The sequence below is a fragment of the Felis catus genome, chromosome A1 (assembly GCF_018350175.1).
Source record: "Felis catus isolate Fca126 chromosome A1, F.catus_Fca126_mat1.0, whole genome shotgun sequence".
Classification (NCBI taxonomy): Eukaryota; Metazoa; Chordata; class Mammalia; order Carnivora; family Felidae; genus Felis; species Felis catus.
The window spans coordinates 139134791-139148223 of NC_058368.1; the positions used below are offsets into that span (position 1 = coordinate 139134791).

Below are 13433 nucleotides of genomic sequence, written 5' to 3' on the forward strand. Positions count from 1 at the left end.
TTTAAATGCTATCGTCTTGAACACTAGACCAGATTTAATAGCTCCATATCTAAGATTTTTCCACCTACCCCTTTTCAGTACAGGGATGGCTGGCTGCCCAACACATTACTTGTCCCCTTTCTCCTCTCTTTAAACTGTGTACAGTGAAAATGGTCTTTACTGTGTTTTTGTTCTCTGGTAATATAATAAGCATGATGGTGCCTTCTATTAATACATCAGTTTTGCTGGTAATTCTGTACAGAATAGTGTATGAACTGCTGTGCTGCAAAGCCAAACAGCTGCAAAATGTTGAAAAATCACTGAAGTATATAAAAACTGCAGTATCTTCAAAATCAGTAAAATTGACTAGCACGTTAAAAAGAAAAAAGAAAAGCAAAATTCCACAATAATTCTGGGATGTTCAATTTAAAATGCACGGCTATGTTCCCTTCTAAAAAAAGTATTACATCAAAATACTGCTAAGAAAACTGTAATTAATCTAACCTCTTACCTTTTCACAAATTACTAGCCTCAAATATTTAGTTATATGTGCCTTGAACATAAATTTTTCACAAAAATAAACCATTTACATAATTACTCAACTATTCCAATTTAAAATTATTTACATAATGAAATCAGCAGAGGTACAGAATTTTCTACTCGAGTAAAATAATTTCACAGATGAAAAGGCAAAATTATGAATGGTTAACTCAGAAACAGCAGGTAGAACTAGTAAGACAAAAATCTAGTTTTACTAAAAATTTGAAATCTTGCTTCTTTATGATTCCAAGGAAGATAAAGGATAAAGTTTTAACCCGAGGGTTCTGTTGATTCAGCTGGCTATGAAGTTCCTAGAGGGGTGGACTGAACTTAACCACTTATGGTTATCGCTAACTTGCGTTACATCCAATAACCCAGTAAAATAAATCAGTTATAAAATAAAACTTAAGGTTTTTAAAAAACTAAACCTCAGCATTACTAAAAACCACAGCTACTGGGGCACCTGGTGGCTCAGCTGGTTAAGCTTCCTACTCTAGATCTCATCATCTTGAGTTCAAACCCCATGCTGGGCTCCACACTGGCTATGGAGCCTACTTTAAAAACAAAACAAAACTTGGGGCGCCTGGGTGGCGCAGTCGGTTAAGCGTCCGACTTCAGCCAGGTCACGATCTCGCGGTCCGTGAGTTCGAGCCCCGCGTCGGGCTCTGGGCTGATGGCTTGGAGCCTGGAGCCTGTTTCCGATTCTGTGTCTCCCTCTCTCTCTGCCCCTCCCCCATTCATGCTCTGTCTCTCTCTGTCCCAAAAATAAATAAACGTTGAAAAAAAAAAAATAAAAAAAAACAAAACAAAACAAAACAAAACAAACAAAAAACTACAGCTACTGGCAGAGCTGGTGATAACGACTCATTTGGGATAATATAATCACTAGAAAATTCTCTTGGATTTTCACACGTTATGTGTGGCTTATTTTACTCTCTTACTATCAACTTCTCACTGTAACATGTCAAAGTGACACCACTGGTAACTGTAATCAGTAATCCTTAGAAGAATTCAAATACAGACTCTTACACCAAGGTTATGTGTACGCAAACAAGGTCATAATAGACTCCACCTTAAATACTAAATACTAATTACATGAAAATAAGAATAACCAGATAATGAGAGTAAAATAAACAGTACTTGTTTATTGAAGCTGTAGGTGAAGTCTGGGGAGTCTTTTCATCTTCCCCTTGCGAACTACTAAATTCAGAATCCTGAAATCGCTTTCCAATCTTTGGCCGCTTTAGATGACTACTTCGAGTACGAGTGGAAACCGGTGTTTTATCATGACCTGAGAAAAAAACCAGCAAAACTACAGTTAATTCATTATGTCTTGAAAGGATTACCTGTTACACTACACAGAAATTTAAGAACTATGCTAGCTTACATATATTCCCCCCCCAATTACACATTTCTTTCTCTCCTACCAGGCTAAGAACCAATGCCAATGTCTTTTTCTAAATTATGAAATAACTTTGCGTTATTCATTCCTCACATTTCTATATTGCTCTGGGCTGTGCAATATATTTTGCATTTCATTTATATTCTCTCCCAATAATCTTGGGAAATAAATAAGGTAGGTATCACTCTCCCTATTTTACTGGTAAGGAAATGAGGAAAAGCAAATAGCTTGCTTTGTTCACACAGCAAGACCAGTGGTAGTGGTGGCATTAGAACTCAGCTCTAAGTTTAACAGATGACCATAGGGGAAGAGAAGGAAAAATAAGATACAAACAGAAAGGGAGGCAAACCGTAAGTGACTCTTAAATACAGAGAACAAACTAAGGGTTAATGGGGGGATTGGAGGAGAGGGGGAAATGGGTGAAAGGCATTGAGGAGGGCACTTGTTAGGATGATCACTGGATATTTTATGTAAGTGATGAATCATGGGAATCTACTCCTAAAGCCAAGACTACACAGTATGTTGGCTAACTGGACAATAAAACAAAAAACAAAAAACAAAAAAAAAACAAACCTCACCTCTAGATCTTAGGTAAGTCTTCATTTACTCTAAGGGACATCCCCTCCCCCTAAATTCTTGTGTCTCACATACTGGTACATCAGCTGAATTTCTTACCTTCAGAAGTACTTGCAAAGGCATCTTTTAGAGAGTCAATCTAAAACAGAGATACAGATTAAAGGCAAAACTTTTAGATCAGTTTTTCTCCCTATGAATCTACTTCACTCCGTGTCAAAGAAAACCTTTTGAAACATTTTTCAAGTAGTACTTTTTGTACTATTCATCAATTAAGGATACCTACTTAAGAAATTAAAAGGCTACGTCATAGCCTCAGGTTATGAGGCTGAGCACTTAAGCTCAGCCATCTAGTATGTTCCAATGCAACACACAGGAGTTTCCTAGTGTTCTGTCCTCAACTACCTTCTCTTCTCTGTCCATGTGCTCTCCCTGTGTAATTCTATCTACCACCTTTACTTCAACATCTATTTGCTGATGAAAGCAAATGCACAATTTAATCTCCCCAACTCTTTCCTGATTTCCAAAGCTTTTTTTTTTTAATTTTTTTTTTTAAGTTTATTTATTTTTGAGACAGAGAGAGACAGAGCATGAACGGGGGAGGGTCAGAGAGAGAGGGAGACACAGAATCGGAAACAGGCTCCAGGCTCTGAGCCATCAGCCCAGAGCCCGACGCGGGGCTCGAACTCACGGACCACGAGATCGTGACCTGAGCCGAAGTCGGACGCTCAACCAACTGAGCCACCCAGGCGCCCCTCCAAAGCTCTCTTTCAATAAAATACGTATGTCCAACCAACTTCAGAACCAACCTGTCCCAAACTGAACTCTTACCTTTTCCCAACATTATTCTCTACCTTGGTTAATGGCAATAACAATTCAGTCAGCCATTCTAGCCAAAAACCTGAGGGGGTAATGACTTCCTAACCTTCATCCAGCGAACCACAAAGCCTGTCAATTCTGACTCTAACGAATCTCTCAAAACAGTCCTCTCCTGTGTATTACCAAAGCTTTAGTTCATGCCTTTATCATCTTGAATGAGAACTAGTCCAATAGCCTCATCTCTGGTATCCCTCATTCTAACCACATGCTCTGTAACTCCCTCCAATCTAATGAAAGAAAAGCTTCCAAATCATAAATTGTGCCCACTCTCTTACTTTAAAAACAAAAACAAACAAAAAAATTTAATGGTTTATCACTGGCTAAAATACAAACTCTCAACCTCTTCGAAACCGAATGCCTCTTACGTACCAGATAGGCCATTTTCTTTCACACCTCTCCTTTTTACATGCTCGCCTTTGGAAAGCTCTAACCTTTGGCACAAAACTCCCACCTACCCTTTCCAAGTCAGCTTGGTTGCTACTTTACCTATTCCACTCCTTGGGCAGAATCAGTCATACTCTGCTATGTACCTTCAATCATTTGCTATATGCTCTATTAAGGCAATTGTAATCCTGTAGTTTATTTCCTTATTTAACAGTTTCCAATAACGGACCATCTACTTCCTCCCATGCTTGGAAGAACCATATTTTTGTACATCCGGTGCTTGCCACAGCATCTACTTTATTAGACCAACTACTGTTCATTTTTTATCACACACTTGCTGAAACCCTACAACAAAGTAGGCACAGAGACTTTAAGGCCTGTTGATAGGACACAAACAAGGGTAAACCGTGACAGATGACTAGACAAAAATCCAGTCTTGAAGAAACCTGCAGTTCAACTAGACAAGGTGAAGACACAAATAAAGATCAATAAATAAAAGATACAAAAAGTGTAAGAGAAATACATGTAATGTTTTATGTCCCAAAATAGGAAAAACCAAGTAGAAATACCATCACCACCTAAAGAATAAATCATGTATTGGTCACTTCACAGCGTATATCAAAACATCAACTGTACAACTTGTCAAAATGTGGACAATTTTTGTCAATTATACCTCCATAAAGCTAAAAAAATGTAGATCAAATAAACAAACAAGACGACTTTCCCATATGGTTACTGATAAAAAAACGAGATTAAAAATAGTTTAATGTGAGAAATATTTTCCTTGAACTAATTAAAATCTTAATGTAATCTGAGTAAGAATTTCTAAAACCAAAGAAAATCCCATTTATGCTGTCAACCTTATGATATGGTTTAATATATATTCTCATTTACACAACCCATTTATAAGTATTTGGCTTATTATTAAAGTAAATCATTGTATAGGAAGAGACTTTTTTCTACATTCACTGACTGGTTTTATGTCTGAAAAACAGACATAAAATGTATACATACAGTTATAAGTATTTGGCTTATTTTTAAGTAAATCATTGTATAGGAAGAGATTTTTTCTACATTCACTGACTGGTTTTATGTCTGAAAAACAGTACATAAATCTGAGTATATCTGAGAAATCTGGACCACAATATAATCGAACCCAGGCTTATCATGAAGTTTGAAGTTCCAAATGTAGAAAAAATTAAAACTCCTTATATGTAATTATATTATTTATGTTATCTTTAAAAATGTTTCAGGGCACCTAGGTGGCTTAGTCAGTTAAGCATCCAACTCCTGATCTCGGCTCAGGTCGTGGTCTCATGGTTTGTGAGACTGAGCCTCACGCTGACCACACGAAATGTGTTTGGGATTCTCTCCCTCTCTCTGTCTCTCCCCACTTGAGCACACGCTCTCCCTCTCTCTATCTCAAAATAAGTATATAAACAACAAAAAATGTTTCAAAAATGATCGGTCAACACTCATGCTAATTAAGGCAGGAATACTGGGCACAAATAATTCCCCAAAGCACTTGTCCCTAAAAGGTTACCTAGTATTTGCAAAGTGCACTACATTCCACAAAGACGTAGCATATATAGCCTCAAACTTCCCACAATAACTTCACAACCTTTAACCTACAACTAATATCACTTCTAAAAATTCATCCATGCCTCAAACTTCCCAAAGTAACTTCATAACCTTTGACCTACAACTAGTATCACTTCTAAAAATTTATCCCTGCAAGGAAAGCATTACATAGGCAAAAAGATACATGTATATATGTGTTCACTGCTGGGCCCCTTATGTATGTAAAAAACTTAAGTATATAATACGTTAAAGAAATAAACAATAATATTTCCATATACTAGAATAGTATGCTGCTACTGAACAATCATGTTTTAAACAGTAATGCCATGGGAAATACTTGCAATACCATGTTAATGGAGAAAAACAGAAGCAGCACAACAGAAAACAAAAATGTACATAAATACATGTTTTGTAATATATATGAAATACAAATACAAAAGTGTTCACAGTTGCTGTATCTAGGGTAGTGGAATTACAAGTTTTTATTTTACTTTGTATTATTGTGTGTGTATTCCAAATTATTCTTCAAGGAAAATTAAGTCCTTAGTAACCAATTAACAGGAAATACCAAAAAAACAAGCACGGTAAAAATTACGTAAGTTTGGTGAATGAACTGTAACATTTAAAAAACAATTATTAGCTGCATCTAGTTTAAAGAAACAGAAAAATCATTTCCTACAATAAACATACAGTGTACCTACAGTTAGCTGCATCTCACTAGACTGATTGTCTTCAGTTTCTGCTTCACATTCTGGAACAGATGCAAGACCATATTCTCCAGACATGGGTCTTTTGGCTTCATTTTGAGAAACTGCTGTGTAGAGAAGAATTTCAAAAATTGTAACTGAATCAGTATTTGGTTTTAACTGTAGCACTGTTTGTACTGATTTTCACAAAAGCCCTGAAAGGCATCCTGAACAGAGGGTGTTGAAAATCTAGGTGTGGAACATCTCCTTCATCAGTAACTTACAATGAAACCTTGAAATCACAAAAAGTATTACTTACCTGTATTTAGTGACTATGAGGAAAGTGACTATGAGGAAAGTGACTATTAGGAGGACTATGAGATTGAGAATTACCCTTTGATCTCTTGATGCCTATTCCATGCTGATATCTGGGTTTACTTCTTACCTACCAACACCTACCAGAATGTTAGATTCTTATGGGCTATTATTCTAGGTCCTCTTATTATTAGTAACCCAAATGTTAATACATAACAAAAATTCAAACTTTAGAAAAGAGGGTCTGTTACTAGAGAGGTCGCATTACAATATACCATAACTCTGGACTGTAAGACACAACCATCAATAGGCACTTTTTTAAGCTGGACACATGTTCAAACTGAAAACCTGTAATTCTTACCAGTAATTTTAAGCGTTTCTCTCTGTAATGCTCTGGTGACTGGTATTCGCTGGTACCAGTGTCCAACACCTTCAACTTCCCAGAGGAGTTCATGATCTCCTGGATACTTTTCAAAGTACTGCTTGCAAGCTGAAAAATACATTTAGAATTTTCTAGAAATCCCTAATATCAATTGTTTTGGAGAACAGAAAGAAGGGAAAGCTGCTACACTCACTTAAAAAGGCTAAGACAACTCAAGAAAATCACACAGCAGTCTCATTTACGAAAACTTTAACATGATCAAAAAATAAAAATCCTGATAAAAGATAGGTTTCTAAAAAAAAAAAAAAAAAGATGCGTTTCTAGTAAGAAGTTGCTACAGCCAAGGTCAAAGAGGTTTTTGCCTGCTTTCTCCAATAGCATTTTGATGGCTTCCTGTCTTACATTTAGGTCTTTCATTCATTTTGAGTTTATTTTTTGTGTATGCTGTGAGAGAGTGGTTCAAGTTCATTCTTCTGTATGTCGCTGTCCAGTTTTCCCAAATGGGAAAGTTGCTAAAGAAACTCTTGCTAAAGAAACTCTTTTTTCCCATTGGATATTCCTTCCTGCTTCATCAAAGATTAGTTGGTCATAGGTTTGTGAGTCCATTTCTGGGTTCTCGATTCTGTTCCATTGATCTGTGTGCCTGTTTTTGTGGCAGTACCATACTGTCTTGATGACGGCAGCTTTGTAATACATCTTGAAGTCCAGAATTATGATGCCTCCAGCTTTGGTTTTGGCTGTCTGAGTCTTTTCTGGTTTTAGAATGGTTTGTTCTAGCTCTGTGAAGAATGCTGGCGTTATTTTGATAGGAACTGCATTGAATGTGTAGATTGCTTTGGGTGGTATAGACACTTTAACAATATTTGTTCTTCCAAATCCATGAGTATGGAATGTTATTCCATTTCTTTTCTTGTATTTCTTTCATGAGCTTTCTATAGCTTTCAGCATAAAGATCTTGTACCTCTTTGGTTAGGTTCATTCCTAGGTACCTCATGGTTTTTCGTACAATTGTAACTGGGATGGATTCCTTGATTTCTCTTTCTGCTGCTTTCATTATTGGTGTATAGAAATGCAACCAATTTCTGTACATTGATTTTATATCCTGCAACTTTGCTGAATTCATGTATCAGTTCTAGCAGTCTTTTGATGGGGTCTTTCATGTTCTCCATATAGAGTATCATGTCATCTAGAAGAGTGAAAGTTTTGACTTCTTCCTTGCTGATCTGGATGCCTTTTATTTCTTTTTGTTGTCTGATTGCTAAGGCTAGGATTTCCAACACTATGCTGAAAAACAATGGTGAGAGTGGACATCCCTGTCGTGTTCCTGGCCTTAGAGGGAAAGTTCTCAGTTTTTCCCTATTGAGGATATTAGCTGTTGGTCTTTTGTCTATGGCCTTTATGATCTCGAGGTATGTTCCTTCTGTCCCTACTTTGATGGCTTTTATCAAAAAAGGATGCTATAATTTGTCAAATGCTTTTTCTGAATCTATGGAGAGGATCATTTGGTACTTACCAGTTTTTTTCATTAATGTGATATATCACATTGGTTGATGTGCAGATATTGAACCAGCCCTGCAGCCCAAGAATAAATTCCACTGGATTGTGGTGAATCATTCTTTTAATGTATTGTTGAATTTGATCTGCTAGTATCTTGTTGAGAATTTTTGCATGCATTTCCATCAGGGAAATTGGTCTGTAATTCTCCTTTTTAGTGGGGTCTTTGGTTTTGGAATTAAGAGAATGCTGGCCTCATAGAATGAGTTTGGAAGTTTTCCTTTCCATTTCTATTTTTTGGAACAGCTTCAAAACAATAGGTATTAACTCTTCTTTGAATGTTTGGTAGAACTCCCTTGGGAAGCCATCCAGCTCTGGACTCTGACTTGTTGGGAGAGTTTTGATTAATGATTCCACTTCTTTACTACTTACGGGTCTGTTAAAATTTTCTACTTCCTCCTGTTTCAGTTTTGGTAGTTTGTAAGTTTCTAGGAATTTGTTCATTTCTTCCAGACTGCCCGAATTGTTGGCATATAATTGTTTATAATATTCTTATTATTGTATTTATTTCTGCAGTGTTGGTTGTGATCTCTCCTCTTTCATTCGTCCACAGAAACTTCTTACTAGACATGTCTCCAGAAGTAAGGGAAACAAAAGCAAAAATGAACTATTGGGACCTCATCAAGATAAAAAGCTTCTGCACAGCCAAGGAAACAATCAACAGAAATAAAAGGCAGCCTATGGAATGGGAGAAGATATCTGCAAATGGCTTATCAGAATACAAGGCTAGTATCCAAAATCTATAACGAACTTATCAAACTCCACACCCCAAAAAAACAAATAATCCAGTGAAGAAATGGGCAAAAGACATCAACAGACACTTCTCCAAAGAAGACATCCAGGTGACTAAGAGACACAGGAAAAAATGCTCAACATCATCAGAGAAATACGTATCAAAACCACAATGAGCTACCATGTCACACCTGTTAAATGGCTTAATATTAACAACTCAGGAAACAAGAGATGTTGGCGAGCATGTGGAGAAGGGGAATCCTTTTGCACTGCTGGTGGGAATGCAAAGTGGGGCAGCCACTCTGGAAAACAGCATGGAGGTTCTTCAAAAAATTAAAAATAAAACTACCCTATGACCCAGCAAGTGCACTACTAGGTATTTAGCCAAGGATACAGAAATGCTGATTCAAAGGGGCACATACACCTTTCAAATGCACCCCAATGTTTACAGCAGCACTATCAACAATAGCCAAATGACGGAAAGAGCCCAAATGCCCACTGACTGGTGAAGGGACAAAGAAGGTGCACGCGCGCGCGCGCGCACGCGCACACACACACACACACACACACACACACACACACAGGAATACTACTCAGCAATGAAAAGAATGAAATCTTGCCATTTACAACAACGTAGATGGAACCAGAGTTTATTATACTAAGCAAAATAAGTCAGATAAAGATAAATATCATATGGTATCACTCATGTGGAATTTAAGAGACAAAACAGATGAACATGGGGAAGGGAAGCAAAAATAAGATAAAAACAGAGAGGGAGAGACAAACGACATGAGACTCTCAAATACAGAGAACTGAGGACTGGTGAAGGGGTGCTGCGAGGGGGGAATGGGCCAAATGGGGGATGGGCATTAAGGAGGGCACTCATTGGGATGACCCCTGGGTATTATATGTAATGGATGAATCACTAAATTCTACTTCTGAAACCACTGTTACACCGTATGTTAACTAGGATTTAAATAAAATTTAAAAACAAAAATAAAACAGTAGAAATAGAAAAAATGAGAAAACAATGCCTCACCCCCCGCCCCAAAATAAGATGCACATCACTTAAGGAAAAAATTACTAAATGTTACTAGAGGGCATAAAATTAAAACAAAAGGATTATTAAACTCAACAGTGTAAAACCACCAATTATTCAGTAAATTCTATGCAATTTAAAACAAATTCCCAACAAGTTTATTTTTTAGGAAAACTTTTCAAGAACTCGATCCCAAATTCAAAATGAAAGAACAAAGGGTTAAGAAAGGATATGGAAGAAAAGGAGGGGGAAAAAATTAAAATACTAGGGGGAAACACCCACCAGGAAAAAACCACACATATTTTAAAAACTTGGCAAATGATAGAGAAGGTATTACATCTCAGGGGGGAACAGATAAACTATCAAAATAGTAATGCTAGAACAAAAATCCATACAGAAGAAAATAAAAGTCAGATCTTGACCTCACATCGATACCATTCATATCATTAAATTCTAGATGGATTCTTAGACCTATTAAGAAAAGCAAAATGTTTAAAAGAAGACCTAGGGGCGCCTGGGTGGCGCAGTCGGTTAAGCGTCCGACTTCAGCCAGCTCACGATCTCGCGGTCCGTGAGTTCGAGCCCCGCGTCGGGCTCTGGGCTGATGGCTCAGAGCCTGGAGCCTGTTTCCGATTCTGTGTTTCCCTCTCTCTCTGCCCCTCCCCCGTTCATGCTCTGTCTTTCTCTGTCCCAAAAATAAATAAACGTTGAAAAAAAATTATTAAAAGAAGATCTAACAGGAGGGCCCCTGCTGGCTCAGTCAGAAGAGCATGTGACTCTTGATCTTGGGGTCACCAGTTTGAGTCCTACGCTGGGTGCAGAGATTAAATAAAACTTTTAAAAAATACAAAAGAAAAACAAATACAAAAGAAAACATAAGAGAATACCTCTGGGACATTACAGTGCTAAACAATTTCTCATGAAAGATTAAAAAAAATCACAATCGATAATGAAATATTATGATAAAGTTTAAAACTTTTATCAGCAACAATGCAACAGAACTTTCTACAATAATGGAAACGTCTTGGGGCGCCTGGGTGGCTCAGCTGGTTGAGTGTCTGACTTGGGCTCAGATCATGATCTCGCGGTTTGTGAGCTTGAGCCCTGCATCCATCGAGCTCTGTACTGACAGCTCAAAGCCTGGAGCCTGCTTTGGATTCTGTGCCTCCCTCTCTCTCTGCCCCTCCCCGACTTGTACTCTGTCTCTCTCAAAAATAAATAAAAATAAATAAACATTAAAAAATGTTTTTAAAAAGTAATAATGGAAATGGCTTATGTCATCACAGTGAATACAGTAGCCACTACTAGTCCCATGAGGCTACTGAGGAACTGAATGTATAATCCCTTTTAACTTTAACTAAATTGAAACTATATTTAATTTATATTAGTGACTGCTTTACTGGACATCATAGTTTTATATTAAAAACATACCATAAAGACAAAGATTAGGAGATCTTCAGAATAAAACAAAGGGTTAGTATTCTAAGCATATTTCAAATAAATCCTAAAATCGAATTAGAAAGATAAAATGATCCCAGAGAGAAATTGGTAGAGGCTATGAATAGGTTATTCACACATAATGCAAACTGAAAGATCACTTAACAAAAGAAGGTAACCTCACTAGCTGCCAAGGAAATGCAAGATGAAACAGTAAGACACCATTTTCACACCCATCAGATAATAACAAGCATCCAAAGAATAAGGAAAATGGAAACTCCCACACTCTGCTGGTGTGAGAACAATTTTGCAATAGTAAAGTGGGAAAGATGTGTTTTATGCTCCAATTCTACTTCTGGATATGCACCCTAAAGACTTACACATATGCGCAAGAAGTCATTTATAATATTCACTACAGGACTGTTTTTAAACAGGGGTGGGAGGTACAACCTAAGTGCCCATCACTAAGGGATACATGAATAAAATAGTATGTATACAGTAAAATACTATGCAGCAACTACAACAAACTACAGCTATGTGGATCAACATTGATAAATGTATAAAAAAGATCAGTAAAAAAGCAAGTGAGTATAGGTGCAAAATGATGTCATTTATATGAAGTTTTAAAAACATACTGGAGCACCTGGGTGGCTCAGTCAGTTAAGCGTCCGATTTCGGTTCAGGTCATTATGTCACAGTTTGTGAGTTTGAGCCCCACTTTGGGCTCTGTGCTGACAGCTCGGAGCCTGGAGCCTGCTTCGGATTCTGTGTCTCCTTCTCTCTCTGCCCCTCGCCCGCTTGTACTCTGACTCTCTCTCTCTCTCAGGAATAAATAAACTCAAAAAAAAAAAAAACCATTAAACAAAATGATACAGCCTCTGTGGGAAACAATTTGGCAAATCCTCAAAAAGTTAAACACAGAATTATCATATAACCCAACAATTCCACTCTCAGCTACATACCCAAAGAATAGAAAGCAGGGACTCAAACACACATCTATCTGTACACCAATGTGTATGGACAGCATTATTCATAGCACCCAAAAGGTAAAACAATCCAAGTGTCATCAAAAGACGAATGGATGAATAAATGAAATGTGACATATTCATACAATAAAAATATACTCCGCCATATAAAAGGAATGAAATTTTGATACATGCTACAAGGATGGCCCTTAAACACTACGCTAAGGGAAATAACACAGACACAGAACATATACCGTATGATTCCACTTCTATGCAGTAACTAGAATAGGCAAATTCAGACAGAGAGTGAATGTGACTAATGCCACTGAATTGTATATACACAAATAGTTCAAATGACAAATATTATGTTATATATATTTTAGCCCCAAAAAACTTAAAATTTTTTTAAATAAAAAAGCAAGGGGCTCCTAGGTGGCTCAGTTGGTTATGCATTGAAATTCAGCTCAGGTCATGATCCCACAGTTCGTGAGTTCAAGCCTTGCTTCAGATGAGCCCTGCTTCTCTCTCTCTCTACCCCTTCTCTGCCCCTTGTGGGATTCCCTCTCCTTCCCTCCCTCTCTACCCCTCACTCCCTTGAGCGCGCTGTCTCTCAAAAATAAAAAAATATGGGGCGCCTGGGTGGCGCAGTTGGTTAAGCGTCCGACTTCAGCCAGGTCACGATCTCGCGGTCTGTGAGTTCGAGCCCCGCGTCGGGCTCTGGGCTGATGGCTCAGAGCCTGGAGCCTGTTTCTGATTCTGTGTCTCCCTCTCTCTCTGCCCTTCCCCCGTTCATGCTCTGTCTCTCTCTGTCCCAAAAATAAATAAACGTTGAAAAAAAAAATTAAAAAAAAAATAAATAAATAAATAGGGGCACCTGGGTGGCTCATTCAGTTAAGGGTCTGACTTCAGCTCAGGTCATGATCTCACGGCTTTTGAGTTTCAGCCCGTGTCAGGCTCTATGCTGACAGCTCAGAGCCTGAAGCCT

The 13433-nt window shown here is 37.7% G+C and overlaps 1 protein-coding gene across 11 annotated transcripts in view; it reads right to left on the reverse strand.

Moving 5' to 3' along the window:
- Positions 1-13433, reverse strand: part of FAM169A (family with sequence similarity 169 member A) — a 96468-nt gene that overhangs the window by 11580 nt on the left and 71455 nt on the right. For 10 of the 11 annotated variants that reach the window (XM_045062089.1, XM_019835558.3, XM_019835567.3 and 7 more), the window contains 4 exons: positions 6701-6829; positions 6040-6152; positions 2597-2636; positions 1660-1810 (listed from right to left, as the gene is read on the reverse strand). In XM_045062089.1, the coding sequence (XP_044918024.1) occupies positions 1660-1810; positions 2597-2636; positions 6040-6152; positions 6701-6829 (433 nt within the window). The remainder of the gene's footprint in view (positions 1-1659; positions 1811-2596; positions 2637-6039; positions 6153-6700; positions 6830-13433) is intronic. The other variant, XM_045062099.1, reaches the window with a different exon arrangement.